Raw genomic sequence first — 21,846 nt, 5'->3', positions numbered from 1 at the left:
GATACTCAAATTGTGGTCTGTGGACAAAAAGTATCTGCATTGATCTGGGTACCTGTCGGGATGCAGATCCTCAGGCTCTACTCCAGATGCATAGAATCAGATGCTGCAGTTCAACAAGGGCTCCAGGTGATTCATATGCACATTAAAATCTGAGAAGCTTTCTACTGGAGTTCTAACTTCTTAAGCCCTCCCTCCTGCCCTGTATGAGGTCAAAAAGGAGGGTCTCAGAGATCACGCCTCCTTGGCTCTAAGCAGCCCAGCAAACAGCTAATGGCCGCTTTCTCCTAGAGTGTGAAAACAGTCACCCATCAGCCAATCAATCAACAAGTGCTACCCAACTTACGGCAGGTAGGCACTGAGCACCAGAGTTATTGTCCTGGGGTGCATTAGTCTACAGTGTAGTTAGCTGGAACATTCTTATAGGGTGATCGACTGTCCAGGTGGGTCTGGTACTGTCCAAGTTTTAGCACTGTAAGCTCCACATCTTGGGAAACTTATCAATCCCCAGGGAAACTGGAATGATGCCCACCCTACGTTAAGTAACATTGAGTAACATTTAGAACCCCTGAAAACTATTGCCTAATTGTTTGCTGGATGCCCCTCAATTCTGGCCTGTCTGATGTCTACAGGTTTCTGCCTCTGGTATCGAGAAGGTAAGTCCTAGAGGGCAGGGACATTGTCTGACTCTCACTGACAAATTCCCAGGGCTGGGAAAAGGATGGACTCACTGTAGGTGCTTGATGTTTTGAAGGAGTGACTGGGAGGGTGACATGTCAGCTACTGAGATGGTTAAAAATGATACGTTTCATAAGTCTCCCCTCGCCCACTGTATTAGTCTGCTCAGGCTGCTATAACAAAATATCATAGGCTGGGTGTCTTAAACAGCAGACATTTACTGCTCACAGCTCTGAGAGCTAGAAGTCCAAGATCAGGATGGTTAGGTTTTGGTTTTTTTTGCGGTATGCGGGCCTCTCACTGTTGTGGCCTCTCCCATTGCGGAGCACAGGCTCCGGACGCTCAGGCTCAGTGGCCATGGCTCACGGGCCCAGCCGCTCTGCGGCATGTGGGATCCTCCCGGACCGGGGCACGAACCCGCGTCCCCTGCATTGGCAGGCGGGCCGTCAACCACTGCACCCCCAGGGAAGCCCAGTGGTGGAGTTTTGATCAGAGCTCACTTCCTAGCTTGCAGATGCCACTTTCTCATTGTATTGTTACATGGCAGAGAGAGAGCCAGTAAGTTCTCTGATATCTCTTCCTACAAGGACACTAATCCCACCGTGAGCCAACCCCCAACTCTTGACCTCAGCTAAATCTGATTACTTCACAAAAGCCCCATCCCCAAATACCACCATGTTGGGGGATAGGGCTTCAACATAAGAATTTGGAGGAAAACCATTCAGTGCATATCACCCACTTTAGCAGAAAGGGGGAAATGTTGGTCAGAAAAAAAAGAAATTCTTTTCTTGAGTGAATCCGTGAAAGTATTCAAATACCTAATTGGCCTGGGTTGCATTAGTTACATCACCCTTTTGAGCCCCTACAACTGCCAGGCATGATGGGTGATACAAAGGTGAACGGGACCCATGGGACAAGCTCCTCTGAGCTTGCGTTTGCCCGGAGAGAAGGAAATGGCGGGAGGGGAGGGCAGGCAGTCCGTGGTGAGTAAATGCTATCGTGGCACAGCCAGAAAGAGATGAGGTATAGGATGGAGGAGGTGACGTATGAGGTAGGGCTTGGAGGAGGTTAGGGTTTGGGCTGATAAAGGAAGAGGGAAAAGGATGTCCCAGGCGAAAGAAAGCCTTTGAATGGAAATCAAAAGTCAGAGAGCCATGGGGTGTATTTGGGGAATGGCAGGCAGTGGGGATTGGCTGGAGCATCTGATGGGAAGTAGAGGCCATGAGGCTGGAGGCTAGATGGAAAGTCAAGTCCAAATCTGAGGAGTCCTTGACTGTTACTGTACGGAGGGCATTTAACTTTTTTTTTTTCCTCATGACAATAAGAAGCAGGAGAGTGAACTGCTCAGAACTCCTTATTATGTAGAGTCAGGGGTAGCCTGGATGTTTCCCCAGCTTCCTTAGTGATAGGAGTAGATGTAGGGAGGCAGCAAGCTGGACATGCTCAGGGGCCTCTGGTCCTCAGCCTCCCGTCTCCTGACGCTCCTCACAAGTCCTCCTTTCACATGTCAGACCACCACGCTATGCCACACCCCCTCACCTTGGCAAGTGCCTGGTGCCCCTTTGCCACAGGTCTCTGGTGAACTCCTGCCCGTCCTCTTAGCAGCAGCGGGAGGTTCTTGTCTATGAAGCTGCCCTCAGAGCTGGACTCCCTCAGAGCTGGTCCTTCCCTCTTTTCTGCACATGTTGTAACTAGACCATCTCTCCATTGTGATTTTCGCAACAATTTGTTCGCATACTTACTTCTCTCCTGTTTGACTGAAAGGCCACTGAGAGAAGGAACCACATTTATTTATCTGTATTCGTAGGGCTGGCACCATGCTTGGCACATCATAGGTGCTTGAAAAATAGCTGCTGAATTGAATTATGTTTAATTAAAGAGTAGAAAGAGCCCTGGACCTGGAGTCAGGAGCCCAGAGTCCAAACCCAGCCCTGCAAACCAACAAAGGTACCTGCCTTTTCTGAGTCTGTCTCCTCAACCATAAGGGGAGTAAGGAATGATACTTTCTATTTCGTAATTTTATCCTGAAAGACTCTATTATATTCCTGGAGCGTGATAGCTGTACTTCTGGCCATCACTCTTACCTCACCCATAGCTACTTGTTCAGAGTCTGGTGAGATCATAGAGGGGCAATATGAAAAGATCGGATGTTGCTACTGCTGCTGGGGGTCCCGCTGCCTGCCCGACATCACCAACTGCAAGGGAAAGGATGTCCTGTGCATGTATGAAGCAGAAATGCAGTGGAGAAGGGACTAGAAAGCTGATCAAGAAATTGTTAACATTATCCAGGAGGGGGTGGAGGCTTGTCAGTGGAGGGGAGGCAAGAGCTACAAACAGGATTGTGCCAGGAGGTCAGAGCAGCTGCCCAGGTGGCCAAGGAGCAACAGGACCACCGTCATGACCTGCGGGCCATGATCCGGCTAGACTTCCCCTCTAGACTGTGAGCTCCATGAGGGTTGAGGCCTTGTCTGTTTTGTTCATGGCTCTGTTACCTACACCTTGCCCGGTGTCTGTGCATCTGGCAGTAACACTGACGCATCACTTACTCTCTTTGGGCTTCGATTTCTTTATCTCGTAGAAGAAGGAAGGTCTCTTTCTCAGTGTACTGTTCTATGCTGTTAACATTTTCTAGCCCGACGGTAGGTAGGAATAATGCTTATGGCGACTTTGAAACGATCATTTACAAAGGAATCAAAAGGCAAACACATTACGTTGGTGCTGTGTCTACCAGAGCTCCACAGGGACGAGCAAGCACAGAGGACTGGGAGAACTGGGAAAGCTGAAGGTCAGGGAAGATTATGGGAGCTGTGCCATGTTGATAACATTTTCTTTCAGCTCTGGCCAGACAATGACCTCCAGGTGAGGGACCTGAAATGAAAGTGTTCCTGGGTCTTAAATGAGATGTTGTTTGCCACGCACGTTGGAGGGACCCTGCCGGGTTTAGAGCTCCTGTGCCTCTGCACTCTCCTTTGTCAACCTCTTGCACCCCTACCCCCGGCAACCTGAGGTGGTTGTTACCAAGTTGATCAGCCACGACGGACGGACCCCTGTGTCCTCGCTCCTTAACTGGGCTCAGCAAGGCAGCCTCTTGGCGGAAGCAGGACTAGGTTAGGCCGGGACCTGCACAGGGGAAGCCCCAAGTTGAGTGAGGCTCACAGCTGCTGTAGCTGATGCCCTAGGGTGGCAGACATGACTCTACGGACCAGAGTACAGAGAACGGAAGATGAGGGAACGCTTGTGTATTGAAGCAAACTGGGCTTTTGGAAAAGCTTCTCCTTCTGCCTGGAATGCCCTTCCACTCTCTCATCTGGGTCAACTTCAGGGCTCCCATAGCTGTCTCCTCTTGTGAGAAGCCCTCCCTGATCCTCAAGTCTGTGCACGCAGAGCACTTTGCACAATTCTTAGTCCTTTGCATCCTGCATTATAATGGCCCCATCTGCAGTTACAAGACAGCAAAGCTCCTAGGAGACAGGAGCTGTGGTCTAGCTCGACTCTGCTGAGGAGCCTGTGGATAGAATCCTCAGCACAGTTCTGGCAGAAAGCAGCTGCTCAATAAATATGTGCTGGATGAATGAACTGGAAATTTTACACCACTCTTGCGGGAGAAAGATAAAACAAGTTGATATCACAGTTTCAATAAAATCCACCTACTGATTTTTACAAGATATCCTGTGGTCTGTGAAGCTAAAAAGACATTCCTTTGCCTTCTTTTTTTTTTTTAAATTTAGTTTTTGGCTACGTTGTGGCACATGGGATCTTTTGTTGCAGCGCACAGGCTCCTCGTTGCGGTGTGCAGGTTTCTCTCTAGCTACGGCACGTGGGCTTCTCTCTAGCTGTGGCATGTGGGCTCAGTTGCCCCCGCGGTATGTGGGATCTTAGTTCCCTGACCAGGGATCAAACCGGCGTTCCCTGCATTGCAAGGCGGATTCTTAATCACTGGACCACCAGGGAAGTCCCTCCTTTGCCTTCTGTAACAGAACCTAACTTTAAGCAACAACACTTCAACATAAAGGGAATTTGGGGTGGTGTTCAAATACACTGCAAAGTGGACTTATGTTTTATAAAGATTGTCAGCAATAAAAGTTGAAATATAAATTATAGGGTTATCCCCAAATTCACTGGAAAATTAAATTAACCACAAATGTGTCCCATTCCTCCCCATTTTCCCTCCCTAATCTCATTCTCCAAACATCCTGATAAATTACCACTTCACTACAATATGTTCATCTGTTAGGAAGTGAATGAATGAATACTTCTGTAGCTGGTAAAAGGGTGGAGAAGGAAATGTCTTTCTCCTGTGAGGGGCAAATGTCTTCCTCCTGGTATTTCCCATCTTAGCATTTTGCCTTCCATTCACTTCTGTAGAACCTGGTTTCTTACCTCTAAAAATTAGGAAAATAAAGTTTGCTCTTTCCTCCCTAGCACAGGAATATGATCCAGTGCCTCTGCACGCATTGGAGGGTAAGGAAGCTTCTGGACCCACAAGTGAAGCTTTCAGATACAAACTCAATTCAATCAGCCAAGAGAGTTTTTGTGGAGTTACTATTACCAGGTAGGTGGCCCCCAAGAACAGTCAGACCACTGGGATGCAATTACAGAAAGTCCAGTAGGACCAAACCCAGAAAGGCTGGCATTGAGCGGAATAGCTTCTAGAGAGGAGCTAATGCACCCCTCCCCCGTCTGCACGGAGCCCACACTTTAACTCACCCAGCTCTCTGAGGAGAGCAATTCTGGGTCTTAGAGCAGAGAAGGGTGATTTGAAAAGCAGTGAAAGGCAGAGAGGATTAGGCTGAATGGAAAATGTTCCTGGCGTGGAGAGTGAGGGTAGGTCTCAGATAGCCTTACCTTACATGCACTTCCATCTGGAGAATTCCCCCTACTCATCCCTATGTGGCCACTCAAGGATTAGCTTCTCTGGCGATCCTTCTCTAGCTTTCCCAGACATTACTAGTCACCCCTTCTGTGAGGTCCTTCAGCACAATGAATGCAACCCTGGTCTAAGGCACTCATCACAATGTCATCTTAGGGTTGCCTCTTAGCATACTGGGTTCTTGCACTGGACTCTGAGCTCCCCATCTTATCTCCACATTCCCAGGGCCTAGCACTGGGTGCGTTCACTCAATGTCTGTTGAGTGAATGGTCACACTGATCCTTTTGCTGCCACCAAACCAGGTGGACCAGAAACGAAATGGACAACAGGACAATTTCATCCTTAAATCATGACCTTTGGGGACAGAACATCCCTTAAGAGGTCATCAAATTCATTCCCCTCATTGAGCAAGACTGATGAAGTGCCCCCTGGGATGCGCTCTGGTCCTGTCTTTGGCTCTGGCCCTCATCATCACTGTGCCCCAGGCTATTTTGTCAGCCCTCAGCTAGCTCCACCTCCCCTTTTGTAAAACCGGTTTAATAACTGTCTTTTCATAACATTTAATTAACCAGACAATAGGCCATACCTTTCTATTACAAAATATTTCAAACAGACATAAAAATAGAGAGAATAGTAGAAGAAAGCATGTACCCAATCACCCGACCTCAGCATCTATCAACTCATGACCAGCCTTGTTTCCCCTCTAGTCACTGGATTATTGTGAAGCAAATTCCAGCCATCATGTCAAATAAACACTTCTTTGAAACTTGCATTGCATTCGTAGAAATGATGAAAATTTATTTAAATCATGAGGAACCTCTCTCTATGTGTTTTGGGAGGGAGGAGGCATAGAACTTTTGAAATCATATCACATACATCTCCAAAAGCCTCAAACTGATTTTTTTTTTGCAGACAAACACTTAATGGATGTCAGAAGTAAGAAACAAGCGATTATTGTATAGAATGTCAGTACTGACTTTGCAAGGACCAGACCCTGTGTGATCTCTCTGGAACAAAGACGACAGAAAGGCAGGAGCAGCTTAATGGACCAACCCCCTCAAGCACCTTTTTCTTCTGTGTTAAACAGTTGTAGTCATGTGCAGACACATACCCACTCGCTCGCTCTCACCCACAGACACACACACACAACAGGAGTGGACATCTCTTCACTCGCACTCATGCCTGCCCTCGTTCACCTGCAGCTGTCTGGTTTGGGCAGTTGCTTTCTGAACACACTGGAGAACTCAGAGCCTCAGCACTAGAAAGCTTTCTTTCTAACGTAGCACACTGCTTCACGAAGCCTTAAGTCTGTGGCTCCTCGAGGCACCGCCACAGGAGGAATCAAATATACAGCCCACACTCACTCAGTATGCCAAAATGCTCCTTTCGGGATGTCAGGTTAAGCAGTGTTAAAGAACTCTGCATAATGGTCAATGCTATTTATGCTGATGATTATGAACTCTGTTTATATGCTTAAGATCCCGTACTGGGAAAACATTCCTGCCCACTCAATACTTTTCACTGCTCAGGTGTCACCCTGTCAATCTCAGAGCACTTAGCACACGGTACTTATACCCGGGGCAATGTGTGAGGAATATTTATCATCCTCTTCAGACAGAGGGGTAAAGAGAGACCAGAAAGAGAATGAATGTTTTTCTGGAGTCCCCTTCATGTACTATGGCAGGTGTTGTCTCCTCAAATTCTCACAATAATTCTATGATGCATTTCTTTTATTGGCTCCATGTTGCAGAAAGAAAACCTTGCATCTCAGGGGATTGAATTGATTTGCCCAAAGTTGCTTTTAGCTGCTAAGTGCTACAGCCTGGATTCTAACCCAATTTTTCTAACCACCAAACCCATGCTCTTTTTTCTATACTTTTTTTCTTTTTTCTGTACTCTTTTTTTTCCAAGTATGAGAAACTACCCCCCATTTAAATTATTTTTAGTTTTTAACTTTTCATTTTGAAATAATTTAAGATTCATTAAAAAAACTTATAAACATAGCTTCCCATAAACGCTTCACCTTTCTTTTCCAAAGGTTAACATCTTATAGAACCACAATACAATGACCAAAACCAGGAACTTAGCATTGATACAATACTATTAAGTAATCTATGCACCTTATTCGAACGTCACCAACTGTCTCACTAATGCCCTTTCTCTGGTCCAGAAGCCAATCTAAATCACGCATTGTATTTAGTTATCATATCTCTTTGGACCCCTCCAATCTAGGAAAGTTCCCCCTTCATTCTTCATCTTTCACGACCTTGACATTTTGGCTGGTTGTTTTGTAGAATGTCCCTTAATTTGGATCCCTTTTAATGCTAAAAGAGTTTCACAAACTCGCAAATGACTGTAGTTGTACTTTGAGTATCTGCTCATTGAGAATATATTTATTGACAAGAAGCTGCACTAAAGTGAAGGATGCTTTTGATTTTGCTCATCACGATGCCTTCCACATACATCTGAAAAATTGTATGTGTATCTGTGAGATAATTTTTATTTACTCTACTGGCAATGCTTAGGTATATTTAGTTTCATCTACCCCTGTGATATTTTGGAAGCTCCTCCTGAGGTCAGCAGCCCACAATCATACACACATCAAGGCAGAGGTTCTCAAAGAAAGTTTGGAGAAGACCACTGAGAGTTGGTAGATCAGATAACATCAAGAGCTAATGTTCACTGCATCTTTGAGAATTTATTGTGTGTTTGTACTCTATTCTTTGCCAAGAGTTTTGCATGCATTATATCATTTGAGCCTCACAATAGTACCTCTAAGACAAGTACTATTATTAGCATTCCCATTCTACAGTGGAAGAAATTAAGATTTCGAGTCTGTAAGTGACTTGCCCAAGGTCACACATCTACTGCACAGCAACACTGGGATTTGAACACAGTTCTGCTTGGCTCTGAAAGCCCCATATTCTTATCCACCATGCTAATTTTCTCCAAAAACATCTCTGATTTTTTGCTTCCATTGTTCCTATGTCTGGAAAAGCCTTCATGTCCTATTTTCCAAATTCTTTCCCTGGTTCAGTCTTTAAGGCCTAGTGCTAAGGGCGTTCTTCTAGGGAGATTTCTTCTGGTGGAAAGAGAAACTGGATTTATACAAACCCCAGGTACAGCACCTCCACCTGATACGGCATAAAAGAGGACAACAGAATTAGAAGGGGCTTGGATATTCCTGAGTACAACCTCTTCCTTATATAATAACAATAACTACTACTGTTTATTGCATGCTTTCTGTGGGTCAGCAGTGTTCTAAATGTTTGGCATGTGTCATCTCATTGAAATCCCACAGCAACCCTAAGAGGGAGGTACTAATACTGTGGAGGGGGAGACTTCTAGAGCTCACCCACATCTGGATTTCCTCTCTTTCCAGGTACCTAGGAGGATGACACTCTCCACCCCTGCTGCCGTTAGGCAGAGCCATGTTTCTAGATCCAGCCAAGTTGTAGGCGAGTGTGATGCGCCATTCCAGAGCTGAAGCACTTCATTGTTGGTATTCAGTGAGCTGTGAGGAAGCGGGCTGTGCACCATCTGTTGCCTTACTCTGGGACTCTGGGGCTTCCCCAGAGAGGCCCCTGCTTGGACTTTGCTCAAGATCGCCCTCTGAACATAATTCAGGAGAGGGAATTGATGGTTGTATTCATCAGGGAAATTAACATTAGCTGGGCAATGTCTTAACACAGTCAAAGTCTGCATCTCACCGTCATGTCACGCTCCCACAGTGGTTAGACTTTTCCATCTTGTGGCTGCCCCATGTGAAACTTGTAGCTCTCAGATCACGGAGGCAGGGGTGGAGGGGGATGCAAGAGGCATCCCTTCCTGCCTCTGCCCTGAGTGACACATGTCCCTTCCTTCTTAGTCACATGGTCCTGTGCCCACCCAACTACCGCCCTCTCCTCTACCAGTGCCCACACCTCTGTTTCTTATATGTGTGGGAACCTCAGGTCTGGTGGAAGCATTTCTCCTTCCTATTTGGCTTCCTCCTCAAACTGCTCCCTAATAAACAATATTACTGTGAAGTAGTCACCTACTTCGGAATTGTCAAAGCTAATGGTTAGAAATGCAGATTCCAGGGCACCACCTCTGCATTTTCCCCTTCCTGACGCACTTCTTGGTGCCCACAGATGTCTCAGAACTATTGTAATGTGTGCAGCCCAGGTCAGTGTTATCCAAACTTCAGTCGCTTACACTGTTCGACATATTCATACTATTGTTTTCTTCGTACGTCACATTTTTCTGTAAATGTCTCATATTTTTACTTCAGTAAATTTATTTCTAAAGGAGACTTTTTGCCACTACCATAAGTGAAAAACCAGTATCATTAACCATAAAAAGAAGAGACAAGTTGTGCTAATAATATTATTCAGCACTAAAAAGGAATGTGCTATCAAGCCATGAAAAGACGTAACCGTAAATGCACAGCAATAAATGAAAGAAGCCAATCTAGGAAGGCTACATACTGCATGATTTCAACGACATGACATTCTGGAAAAGGCCAGACTATATTGCAGGCGTTCAGGGGTGGGGGCAGAGGGATGAATGGGTGGAGCACAGGGGATTTTTCAGGCAGTGAAACTATTCTGTGTGATCCTATAATGGTAGATACATGTCATCATGCTTTTGTCAAAGTCCTCAGAATGTACAACACCATGAGTGAACTGCAGTGCAAATTATGGACTTTAGGTGATAACAATGTGTCAGCGTTGGTTCATCAATTGGAAAAAAAGCACCACTCTGATGCAGGATGTTGATGGTGGGGGAAGTAGGGAGGAGGGGTGAGGGTGAGTATATGGGAACTCACTCAGTGTTTCTTTGAACATTAAATCGCTTTAAAAAATAAAGTCTGTTAATAAAAAAGAATAGACACAAACAAATGCAAGCAAAACAAGATTAACAGATTCTAGCTAGATATTGCTGTATGTCCAAAGGCTCTGAGCCTGGTGCCTTCTCTCTTTGCTTGCAGAGGAGAATGACAAGTGTTAGAAGGGTGTTAAAGACGTCTCATCTCTTCAATGAGATTTTCTCATGGACATAATCATAAGGCATGAGAGCAAAATGAGAAGAGAACAACATTCTCACTTGAGGATCTATGTTATTTAACGTCGTGTCTGTCTGGGGTATCCATCCTATGCCAGCTTCCAGAAACACTAGTCTAGGCATGACCCTGAATGCAAACACCTCACCGTCACATATTGAGCAGGTTTTCCCGCTGCCACTTCCTCAACATGCTCCTCCGTGTGCATGGTCTGCTCCTGGCCTCTAGGGACTCAGAGTCCAGAAAAGTGTCTTTCTGCACAGTTCCTGCCAAGCAGACAGTGTTGCTTAACAAAGATCTGTCAGGGACATGGTGGTGATGGAGATGGTAAAGACAAATATGTTAGGAGTGAGGGACACAGGCAGGAGAGGACAGAGGTCCAGCAGAGTCAGGCAATGGAAGACAGAAAGTCAGCCAAACAGAGACACTGGATCTAAATTCCTGAGGGTCAGGCACAAAACAGCTGGCGTCTACTGTGGTCAAAGCACAGCCTTAATCAGAGTATCTGATTTTTTAAGGTTGTCGTGAGACAGTGTGGTAGAAAAGGCAGCAGTGTAATCTGGGGGCCCCACTCCAGGTCTCTGAGTTACACGAACAGAATGGGACAAATATTGTTCCCATTTAATGAACAGCTGTTGTGTGCCTAGAACTTTAATCCTGCCCACTCCTTATGACAAGTGTTCAAGCTCAGTATTTTATTCCTGTTTTATAAACAATGAAATCTAGGTGCAGGGAGGTTAAATAAGTCACACAGGATCACCCAGCTGGGAAGGGCCCAAACTGTGACTTAAATCCATGTCTTTCTGACTTGAAATCCCATGTTCTTCCCATCCTTCTGAAATTGTACGAGAAAAGATCTGCTCCTGGTCAAGTGGTCGCAAGCCAGGATGATGATCACTGCGATTACTAGAACAAGAATCATTGCTATCTGTCGTTATAGAATCAGAAAAGGAGGTTGGATGGGGTGAAAAGTATCTCAAGGGATTGTCCATATCCCCCTTGCTTGGCATTTTAATTTATATAGACACATACATACACATATGTGCCCATGTACACACAAGCAAATATGCCTTCTACTACGTGTACACTAGGAACCAGAGATAAGTCTATCAGTCTGGAATGAACATGTACCAGGATGGAGGGGAAAGGATCAACAAATACTGAATTCCTACTGTATGCAGAGCCCTATGCTAGCCACCAGGGTGGTTTCAAGAGGCTTCTTCTGGAGAAATTGATGTTGATTCTCTTCAACCACATCCAGAGTAACCTTTCAATGAAGAAGGAAACTAATTTGATCTGTTTTCCTCAACACCTCTGAGCACAGGCCCTGGAGATATTCTCATCAGAGCAATGAGAATTGCTCTGGGTGCCAGACTGGGGCTTGTGTGTCCCCTTTGTGGGCTTGGATCACAGAGTTGGACAGAGCTTCTATTCACAGATCCCCTTCTTTGCGGACAGTTTGCATCTACCTAGAACTCAAATTATAACTTATTCAATTTCACCTATTTTGTCATGCGTCGGTCATTCCCATGTGCGTCCCATTTTTACTTTTAACATACACAGAGGGAGGTATCAAATGTGTACTATATGTAATACTCACAGAGTCTAAGTGACTCTATCTTACATACGATACTTCTTGAGAGGGGGATGGTATACAGTTCAGCCCGCACAGTATTCTCTTGCCAGCTCCTTCACATCCGGGCTCACTTCCAACTTGGCTTCCTTCTCATCAAACAAGAAGCAGCTAGCTCATTCCCACACTCCTTTGAGTATCCCCTCCCCGTCAAACCTACCCGCCTCTCCCAACTCACAAGCCACAACTGGGCTTCTCCAACGTACCAGCTGGAAAAAAGAGCAGAGAGAGAGAGAGAGAGAGATTGATTCCCAGTATCTCTCCTTCTTCCAGGCTCTTTTGAAATGCATATTTCACTCCTGCTCTACTGGCTTTATTAAGTAATTCTCTGTATGGGGGCCTCAGCTAGAAGCCACACCCAATAAATTAGCCAACCACCACAAACAGATGCAGTCTGGCAAGTGAAGAAGGATTACTCCAAAGTGAACACCGTGCAGAGGATCTACAGACAGTTGAGGTGAGAATCACTCCACCACTGTCAAGACACCAGGTGTCTCCCCTCCTCCAGTCCCTAATTCTGTCTGTGAATGACAGGCAGCTTCACTCAACACTTTACTCACATGTATGCATGTGCATGTGTGTGCAGGTAAAGAATAGATAGCTAAATATGGAAAATAGCCAGGGACCCAATGGTGAGGTTTGAACATCCTTACATCATCTCCCAATAAGTATTAGAGCACTGGTGAGAACCCTAAGGAAGTGGTCCTTGGACCTTCCGGTTTAAATAGGACCAGGACTGGCAGATGTAGCAACTGAAAAACTACAGTGGGAAAAAAAATCTCAGATGGGAAAATGAAAACAGCTCACTCATGACTTTGGGGAAGGTGTGGCAAGTGTGCTTCCCCTTTTCTGGGATGGTTTTGCATTCTAGGTCCATGATGGTATCTGTTCCCTGCCATTCATGAAATGCTTGCTCTCCTATTGTATGTGCATGGTGTAAATTCAGGATTGCAGCAATCACATGCTTGCCAACAACTTAGGATTTCTATGGACACAGGACAGAGAATATTCTTTGTGATCTTTGCAGAAGATGCCATGGCATAATACATGCCATGTATTATATACACGGGAAATAGATATTCTGGGACTAGATGACCCCTTGAATTGGAAGGGATGCAGACCCATCTCTTTGTGCTTAGATTAAAAATCTCTCTGGACCCCAAGAAATCTCATAACGAACCCCAAGTCTCAAGCTCAAAAGGGATCTTGAGGGTCACTAGTTCCAGTTGCCCACTTGAGCCCTCTTTCTAAGGCAGCCTATACTATCTTGGGACAGCTTTGATAGAAGGTTCTTTCTGATGTCAAAACCCAAGTTGGCTTCCCTGGAGATTCCGTCACTGGCCAAGGCACTGCCCTTTGTGATTCCACAGAACAGGTCTGCCCCTCCTTGCGCACAACACACGGTCAGCATTTGATGCCAGTGAATATGCTTCTCCCTTGCAGTCTCTTCTCCCCAGTTCCCCTACCTGCGGGGCTGCCCACTGGATGAACTCTAAAGGCTCATTCATTCAACAAATAATTATAGAACGTGAAGCAAGTGCCAGGAACTGGATTGATGAGCAAACACAACCAAGTCATTGCTTCCAGGGATCTTACAGTCCCTTCGCAGTACCTCCCTTAGACCCAGGCAAGAGGGCCCCTTGCTATAGAAGGCTCCACTCTGACCCTTCTTCAGCTGCATGCTTCCCATAGGGTGAGGCGCCTACAGGGTCAAGGACCCACATCCTCCTTCTAGAACATGCTTCAGTTACCTGGAACCCTGGAATGCCTGCCTATTCAGCCATGAGCCTGCTCCCCAAACCTTCATGGTTCTCTTTCTTCAGAATCAAAGGGAGAGGGGCAAGAGGAAGCTCTTTGGAGGTGGTATAGATAGAGCCTGGACAAGCCAGTGGGTGTGCCCACACATGTATGTCCAAGGCTTATTATGGTGCAGGATGGAGCCAGCAGTGGAAAGAGAATCAGATCAGAGTGGCCTGTTGACCAAGGGCCAGATATCCTCATTTGGCTAGTACAGAATTCAGAGGACTCGAAGAGTTTTAAATTCAAATCTGTCTTCCAGGTTGTTTTGAAGGTATATTTGTCAAGATAGAAGGTTAAAATGTACTTTGTTTAACAGTTTGTTAGCTGGATTTATTACTTTTAAATATTTTGGTCTATGATATGTGGGCCTCCATCCATACTCTTACCCTGGGGTCCATAAATGTTAAGGATGGGTCTATTCTTTGTGGATACAGATATTAGTTAATTAATCACAGAAAGAAATGTAAAATTGAACCATATTTCTAAGAAAAATAATATACCATTTGGGTCTCTCCTAAAATGTTCTGCTTGATCTCCATTCCCAGGGTTCTCCTTGCATCTTGGGGTCTCCAGGTTCCCTTCAGCCCTGCAAAGCCCTTCTCTTATTTTCTGAGATCCCAAAACACTGACTAAAATATTCCACATGCTCTTGCCCCTTCTGAACTCAGAGCTTCAGGGAAATGAACCCTAGGAAGAATAAGGGAGGCAGACCAAGATTGTTAATCTCTTACAGACTCATTTCCTGCTTTTCGTTAGGTCCAAAACAGATGGCCCATCACCACACTGCCATGGTAGATTCCATCTCTGTACCCACTCCAGGGGCTCCACAGCTGACCCAGCCTGGGAGGTGGTTTCACCTCTTTGTTAAGGTATCCGTGTGTCTCACATCTCTTCCGCTTCCAGCTGTCTAAACTCAGCCTAAATCTATTTCTTCTCACTTGGTCTGCAGCAGCAGGAGAGAAACCTTCTCTGACTAATTGGGGAAAAGGTAGCAAATTCATCCACTTGTCTCTCTGAATAGGCACCCCACACACTAGCCGCTTTTAAGCATGCATCTCTTTCTCGTCCCCGATATTACTGTAATTCACCTGCGACTCACTGTCTGTGTGCCCTTGATCTCTCCAAGCCTCTGTGATGTCTGGGTTAGATTGTGAAACTCCCTGAGGGGGCAGGGCCACATCTGCCCTGTGTCTCCAGACCCTGCTCAGCGGAGCAGCCCACATAGGTAGGCACTTAATATAGACTTTTGATGATGGAAACAGAAGAACAGCATTCTGTCTAGAGCATTGTGAGGGGGCAAGAAGCAATCTACTACCACAGACAGACCACGTCACAGCAGCCCTCCTGCCAGACTGGGAGCTGGGGCACACTTTTTCCTTTTAAACAAGGTGTGTGGGAGGGGCACTGTCTCTTGCCTCTGAGATAACAGCAACAACAAACACTGTGACAGCATGGCTCTAATTGTGTGGACTGATCTGATGCTCAGAATAACCTTATGAATTTGGGGACTATCATTATTATCCCAGTTTTCAAATGAGAAACCTGAGTCACAGAGAAGTTGTGTAAATCGTTCAGGCCTCAGACTGGGGCCATCTGGCTTCGGAGACCTCAGCTTGCCCACCACGGCACATGGTCCCTTGACGTGAACTAGTGGAGCTTCAAGCAGAAATGGAGAGTGAAGTGTTGCCGACCAGGCTCTTATCCCACACTCTCGCAGATCCTTGATCGACTGACCCCTGTCCCACCTGAGTGACTGGCTGAAGGAAGGAGAGTGTCAGTCAGCTGTCCAGCCTGGAGCCAAGTTGGCCCTCAAGGCATTTGTTCACACCCCATCCCTCTCCCTCCTCCTATCTTTTCTATTTCTCAAACATGCTAAGCTTGTTCACACTTGGGTCTCCTCCACCTGGAAAACTCTTCCTCTAGACCTATGTATGCATCATTGGGTCATTCTCATCACTTAGGTATCAGCTCAAATGGTACATCCTTAGGGAGGCTCTTCCTGGTCACTCTGTGTAATGTAGCTCCCAAGCCCTCCCTTTCATTCTTGTCTAACTCCTTTTGCCTTCATCACAGCACTCAACGCCATCTGAAATCACTTTATTTGTCTACTAGTTTACTTGTTTATTTCTGCATCTTCACTAGAACTTTAGGTTCAGGAGAGCAGAGACCTCATCTGTTTTGTTCACTCCTGGATACTCAGGGTCTGAAACAACATCTGGCATGCTGTAGGTACACAACAAACATTTGCTAAATAAATGCATGTGTGAATGAATAAGTAGTAAGTCCTTTATAGATATGTACAAATATGGAACTAGCTGGATCCTTCAGTTTCCTGCCCCTCACCACATACATTTCAAGTTATTGGCAGGAAGACACCAAATTTTCGGTTTGGGCAGCCTTTTAGCCCCTGGAGCAGTGGCAAAAGACTGGGGAGCTGTTCAATTCCTTTGTCTGGGCAGAGAAAAGACCAAGACATTCAGCTACTGGGACTGCAGACTGTCTACACTCCATTCAGGGCCACGTGTGGACAATTGCTGGACACTCCCTCCTTGAACAGAAAACAAAATACTGAAATCTCAGCTTTTCACTTTCTGTGTCTGACTGTCTCTCTCCCTCTCTTCCTTCTCTAGAGAGTTTTCCCCACCTCCTCCTCTTTGTCTCCCTTCCTCATGGAAATCCTGTGAAGAAACACAAGCAAAAAGTGGGAAAATGTGTTCACATCTAACACATTTTACTCTTATTACTAATAACACAATCCCATTAAAATCTCCTGGCTGCTGTGCAAATAAAGCAAACCCCCAAAGTATAATAATATGCGGGGAGTGCTTGATTTGATCCAGTCTGAGTATCAACGTGGCCCCCTATCCCTCCCACGTAATAACAGAGCCCATTCCTTTATTGGTGTTAGCTTTTTTCTTTATTCCATGCTTTATTTATGACACATTGTAAAAATAACTAACAAGAAAAGAAAGCTCCTAACCTCCAACCAGACCCTGTATCACGTGAGGGTATTTCACAATATTCCTAATAATCCTTTTTATTTAGCAAAATACTGCTTTTCCATGAGCAAAATGCATGCCATTATATATTAATCACTTTCAAGTCATTTTCAGGCTCATTATCTTCCGGATCCTCTCAACACATTTATAAGCAAATGAGGGGAACAGAAAATGGTTCCTCTAAATCACAGAAGTTGGAAAAGGGGCTCAAGGGTATAAAGAAATCTGAAGAAGTTCACACAACAGGTAAATATCCTCCAGAACAGGCTCCAAGTCCTGCTGTATTCTAGAGACAAGGGTGTTCTTGCCAGAAGCCACACTCCCAGTGGCCCCTGTGACATGCAGACCTGAACCAGGGCACATGGAAGAAGAAAGAAATAGCTTAAGAAGTTAGGAAGCTAAACAAATCCTTTTTTTTTTTTTTTTTGAGAAGATGGGGCTTCTGATTGGGGCAGATGCTGACCAGGAGCGTCCTAAGGTGAAGCACAATTCTTGTTCTCAGCCCCGCCACTCCTCCTTGTGTCTGTGCTGGATAGCCAGCACTGGGAGAGGGGCACAGGGCAGGCACCCTGGGCCTTCTTGCCTAACAAGAGTCCTTGGCTCTGGGCTGCAGTCCAATTGGGACTTCAGGCAATCCTAGTCACAGGAAGGAGGAACCCAGCCCTCAGCCTCTCAGAGACATTTACTCACACTGAGATCAACATCACCTCCTCTCATAATGCCCAGGCCACGGCCCCAGTCATCATCTGTCCCTGAAGTGCCCTGCCCATTCCGGGCAAAGACAAAACGAATGAAAATGTCAGTGAAGCCTGACTCTCACAGAGAAAGCCTTCAACAAGAACCAGAGCCACTCAGGAGCACCAGCATGGCATCCTGCTACACCATCACTTGTCCAAGGAGCACCGAGCAGTCTTACCCCACTTCCGGGAAACTAGTGAAGAAGTGGCTGATGTGACCACATAACCCTGCCCGGGGTGCGACTGCATGTTCTTTCACCAGCATCACTAACTAGATCAGGTGAACCTTTCTGATCTGGGATTCTGTGGAAAGTGTTGCCACAATTCATGATTCTAGAAGAATGTGCACATACTCTCCAGCACTGCAGAAACTAGACTGAAAGTGGAGCTAGAGGGGGTGGGGTGAGTATGTCTGTGAAAATCTGAATGCATGTGGTAGGGAGAACCCTCGGCCTTGGGAAGACTCTGGTCCATAAGGTGCTAAGCATCTCCTATCCTGGATGGGGAGAGTTTAAGGGACTTTCTAAGTTTGTGTGCTTCAGGGTTGAGAAGGGAAATAGTTATGACAAGACTCCCTACTTCCTTCTCCATATTCCTTACACTCACTCTCACCCTACTTACCTACCTGCTTTCAACCTAGGAAAACTTGAGTCTGCCAAGAAGTGTTATAACAAACTGTATAGTCTTCATGAACTTACAATCCCCTCCATTTCCTCCTCAGTGATTGTGGATGTCAGTATAATATGGGAGGGGTTAGTATCAAAGTGAAGGAACAGGCATAGGCTTGCCGAGGACAAGGTCTCCACACACCATCAGAGAGGGAAGAAGTCTGAATCAGGAACTGAAGATGGGCTGGGCAAATGTCACTAACCACAAATCAGATACAAGGATACCTCGGCAACGAGCATGAATGTACCACCAAGTTTCTTCACTTCACCCCTTCCAACTTCTGAATCTTCTACTCTGAGGATGCTTATGGAATTTTTGGATGGAATTGAACATATTTCAATTGAGCACTGGAAGGAAAATGCAAACATGGGGGACAACTGAGCCACCAAACAGGCTCCGCCAGGCACCAGACACCTCTTGGGCAAACTTAACCACATGAGACATCATTGAGGAGCCCTTAAAACTTACAGTCCTCACACTAGAAACAGCACAGTGGTTCCCCAGGGCAAGTAGGCGAGTAGCAACCTGCCAGACCTGGAGATCCCAGAAGGAAGCAGGGAAAGGGAAAAAGGGTCTCACCTGTTCCGGCCCCTGGAAGCAGATGCGGCAGAGCGGGGTTCTCATGCCACTGTCCAGGCTGCTGCCCAGTGAGTAGCGATCCTCAGCCTTCCCCTTACAGAAGTCATCTGAAGAGGCACTGCTGAGCAGCAAGGCAGGTGGCTCTGCAGCTGGGCCACCCCAGTCATCTTCCGCTGAAGGTGGCAGGGGAGGGGTCTCCCTGCCCACGCCTTCTCGAGGCCCCCTCCAGCCTGCCCGCCCCCCGGCACCCAGAGCCGGAAGGGTGTTGTTGGCTGCCACGCCGGGGGGCTGGGGTTCGCCGTGCATGGGCAGGGGCGCTGGAGGGGGGCGCCGCAGGAGGAGAACCTTCAGGTCATTGAAGAGCATGCGGCAGCGGCACTTGAGGAGACCCTGGTGGCGCAGCATCTGGGGGGCTGGGAGGCACAGTCCACAGCGGTACCAGGCACAGCAGTACCACCACCACCACCAGGGCAGCCCGCTCTGGGGCATCAGCATGTGCCCGGTGGAAGCAGAGAGACCGGTAGGGGCAGGCGGAGTCTTTGCAGAGGATGGGATCGTTTGAGGGGGTCCACGGTGTGTCTGTGTGATGGGGGGAGGCTTCGTTCGCACTGGCTCCTGTTACCTCCCTTCCACGTAGCAAATAAATTGCCCCCAGGACTGACGACTGCGAGCCACTGCCTCAGAACTCTACCTGGAAAGCCCAACAACAGCAAAAGTTTTCTTGCCCCTCCACCTCTACCCCAACCTTAAGCTTTGCTCAGAGTGTCTCCTTTTTGCTTTTGACCTGGTGGCACTGGTAGGGGCAGGGGGGGTAGAAAAAAAAATGTTAAGGGTGGGTTGTCAGGGCCTTGAGATCAAGGTCTAATTGTTAGAAAGTTCCCCAGGAGAGGCTTATTGGGTTTTTCTCAAATGCCTAGGCAGTGGGAAATCTTTTCTTTCACATAAAAGGGTGGGGAAGGTTATCAATAAAATTTGGAGTGGACTAAGCTGGGCTTAGGGCAAGCTAGCTCAGTGAAGAATTGAAGACTGCATGTGCTAGAGAGAAAAGGTAGTTTTCCTCAGGTGTAACGGGAGGTTGGTGGTGAGGGGCTGAGGGAGGTAAGGTGGGGAAGAGAGGAGGTTGGGAGAACTTTTAATTCTCCTGGGCAGAAAACTGGGGCAATTAACCCCCAGAAGCACCAGAGTTACTTTTAAGAGAGCAGCGGTGGGGGTAGGGAAGGGATTCAGGTGCAACTGGGCAAGGGGCTTGTGCTTTGCCTCTGCAGCCAAAGGGCTGCACAGAAGAGGGGAAAGCCAATTAGGAGAACAGAGGTGGGAAAATCAGGGACTGGAGGGCGGGGGGCGGGGGGGGGAAGAAAGGGAAAAACCGAAAAGACCGTTTAACCCTTGCAGAGCTACCTCCTTCCTGAGCTTTAAGATCCTGGCTAGAAGAAGGGTGTGTGCTTGGGGGGTGGGAGGCAGAGAGCGGAGTAGAGATACGGGGTAGAGAATAGGGGCTTGTGGGAGGGGACTAGAGGAAGGAGTAATTACATGGTCTCAGCCCCCCGCCCGCCCCTGCGGCAGTCTGTAAATCCTCGGCCCCCTTCCCGTGGCGCCAGCAAATGTCCCTCTGGGCGAGGGGCGAGGGCCGGGATAAGGGCAGGTCCAGGCGGGTGGGTGGCCTCGCCTTCTCCTCGGGGGCCTCCTCGGGGCCGCTGTCGCCCTGCTTCTCTGGCTCCGGGTCCGCCCGAGGCCGCCGATGCTGCTGCGGCGGCGACCGCTTGTCGGCGTGCGGGTGTCTCCGGGGCGGGGGCTGCTCGGGCTCGTCCTCTGGCTGCCGCTCGCCGTCCGACGCGGCCAAGACTCCCGGCCTCATGATCCTCCTCCCCCTCCTCCCCCTTCCCGGGGGGCCGGCCCTGCGCCCCCGCGCCCGGGCAGCGCTGCCATGCAGCCGGAGGCGAGGCAGGCGTAGGGGCGGGGGCGGCTCAGGAGTCAGCAGTAGGGGAAAGAGAAGACGAAATCACACTAGTGGAATAAGCATAATTCGCTTCTCAAATAATCAGAGCAGAGTGCTGCTGGGTGGGCGGGGGCGGAGGAGGGCGGCTGTCGGGTCTTCAGGGCAGCTCTGCCTCCGCGGCCCCTACCCAGGGCGGCCTCGGTCGGCTCTCTCCCCCCCGCCCCGCCCTCCTCTCCGTCGCCTCTGGCTGGCTGGGCTCGCTGTTGCTACCTCTCTTCCTAGAAGCAGCGAGGTGAGGCTTGTTTGCGGTGCCGGCTGAGGGTGGGGAGGGGGAACCGAAGCGGCGTGGCCGAGGCGGGAGGCAGCCAGCACTTGGCTCCGGCTTGGTCCTCGCGACCCCCCAAAACCATATATAAATATATCTCTTATAAAAGGCGAGAGGAAGCAAATCAGATTCCAGGCTGCTGCCAGGTGTTGTCTTCCGCCGTTGCTCAGCACCCGCCCGCCGCGACTGCTGCCCCCCTACACACACCCCGGCTCAGTTCCCAAAGGGGTGGTGCTGGAAGGGAGGTGGCAGGCGGTGGGCTGACCGTCCGAGGTCTGGAAACAGGGTTCCTGGAGCAGAGAAGGCTCTCAGCTACCTCCGCCGCCGCAGCCGCCGCCGTGCATTCAGCACCCCGGGCGAGTGGACAGCTCCCACCCAGACCCTGAGCGTCACGCAAGTGGGGGCCTGACGCAGACGCCGGGGAGGGATTGAGGGAAAGAGGCGAGAGGGAGAGGGCTATAGAGGAGGAGGGAAAAACTGTTCGAGGCAAGGAGATGGGGAGGGATCAAGCGAGAGGGAAGGAAGGAGAAGGAGGGATTTAGGAAGGAAGGGAGGAGGGAGCAAAGTGGTGAAAGAGCG

General features: G+C 47.9%; 1 protein-coding gene across 1 annotated transcript in view; it reads right to left on the bottom strand.

The window, feature by feature from the left end:
• The window catches only part of MARCHF4 (membrane associated ring-CH-type finger 4), a 101,258-nt gene extending 81,757 nt beyond the window's left edge, over nucleotides 1-19,501 (bottom strand). The window contains exon 1 of the mRNA XM_019938881.2: nucleotides 19,007-19,501. Coding sequence (XP_019794440.1) covers nucleotides 19,007-19,501 — 495 coding nt within the window. The remainder of the gene's footprint in view (nucleotides 1-19,006) is intronic.
• Between the last annotated feature and the right edge of the window lie 2,345 nt (nucleotides 19,502-21,846).

Source organism: Tursiops truncatus, chromosome 7, assembly GCF_011762595.2.
Source record: "Tursiops truncatus isolate mTurTru1 chromosome 7, mTurTru1.mat.Y, whole genome shotgun sequence".
In the NCBI taxonomy this organism is placed as follows: domain Eukaryota; kingdom Metazoa; phylum Chordata; class Mammalia; order Artiodactyla; family Delphinidae; genus Tursiops; species Tursiops truncatus.
The sequence above is the reverse complement of the archived record's forward strand: the minus strand, read 5'-3'. Positions and strand labels throughout refer to the sequence as shown.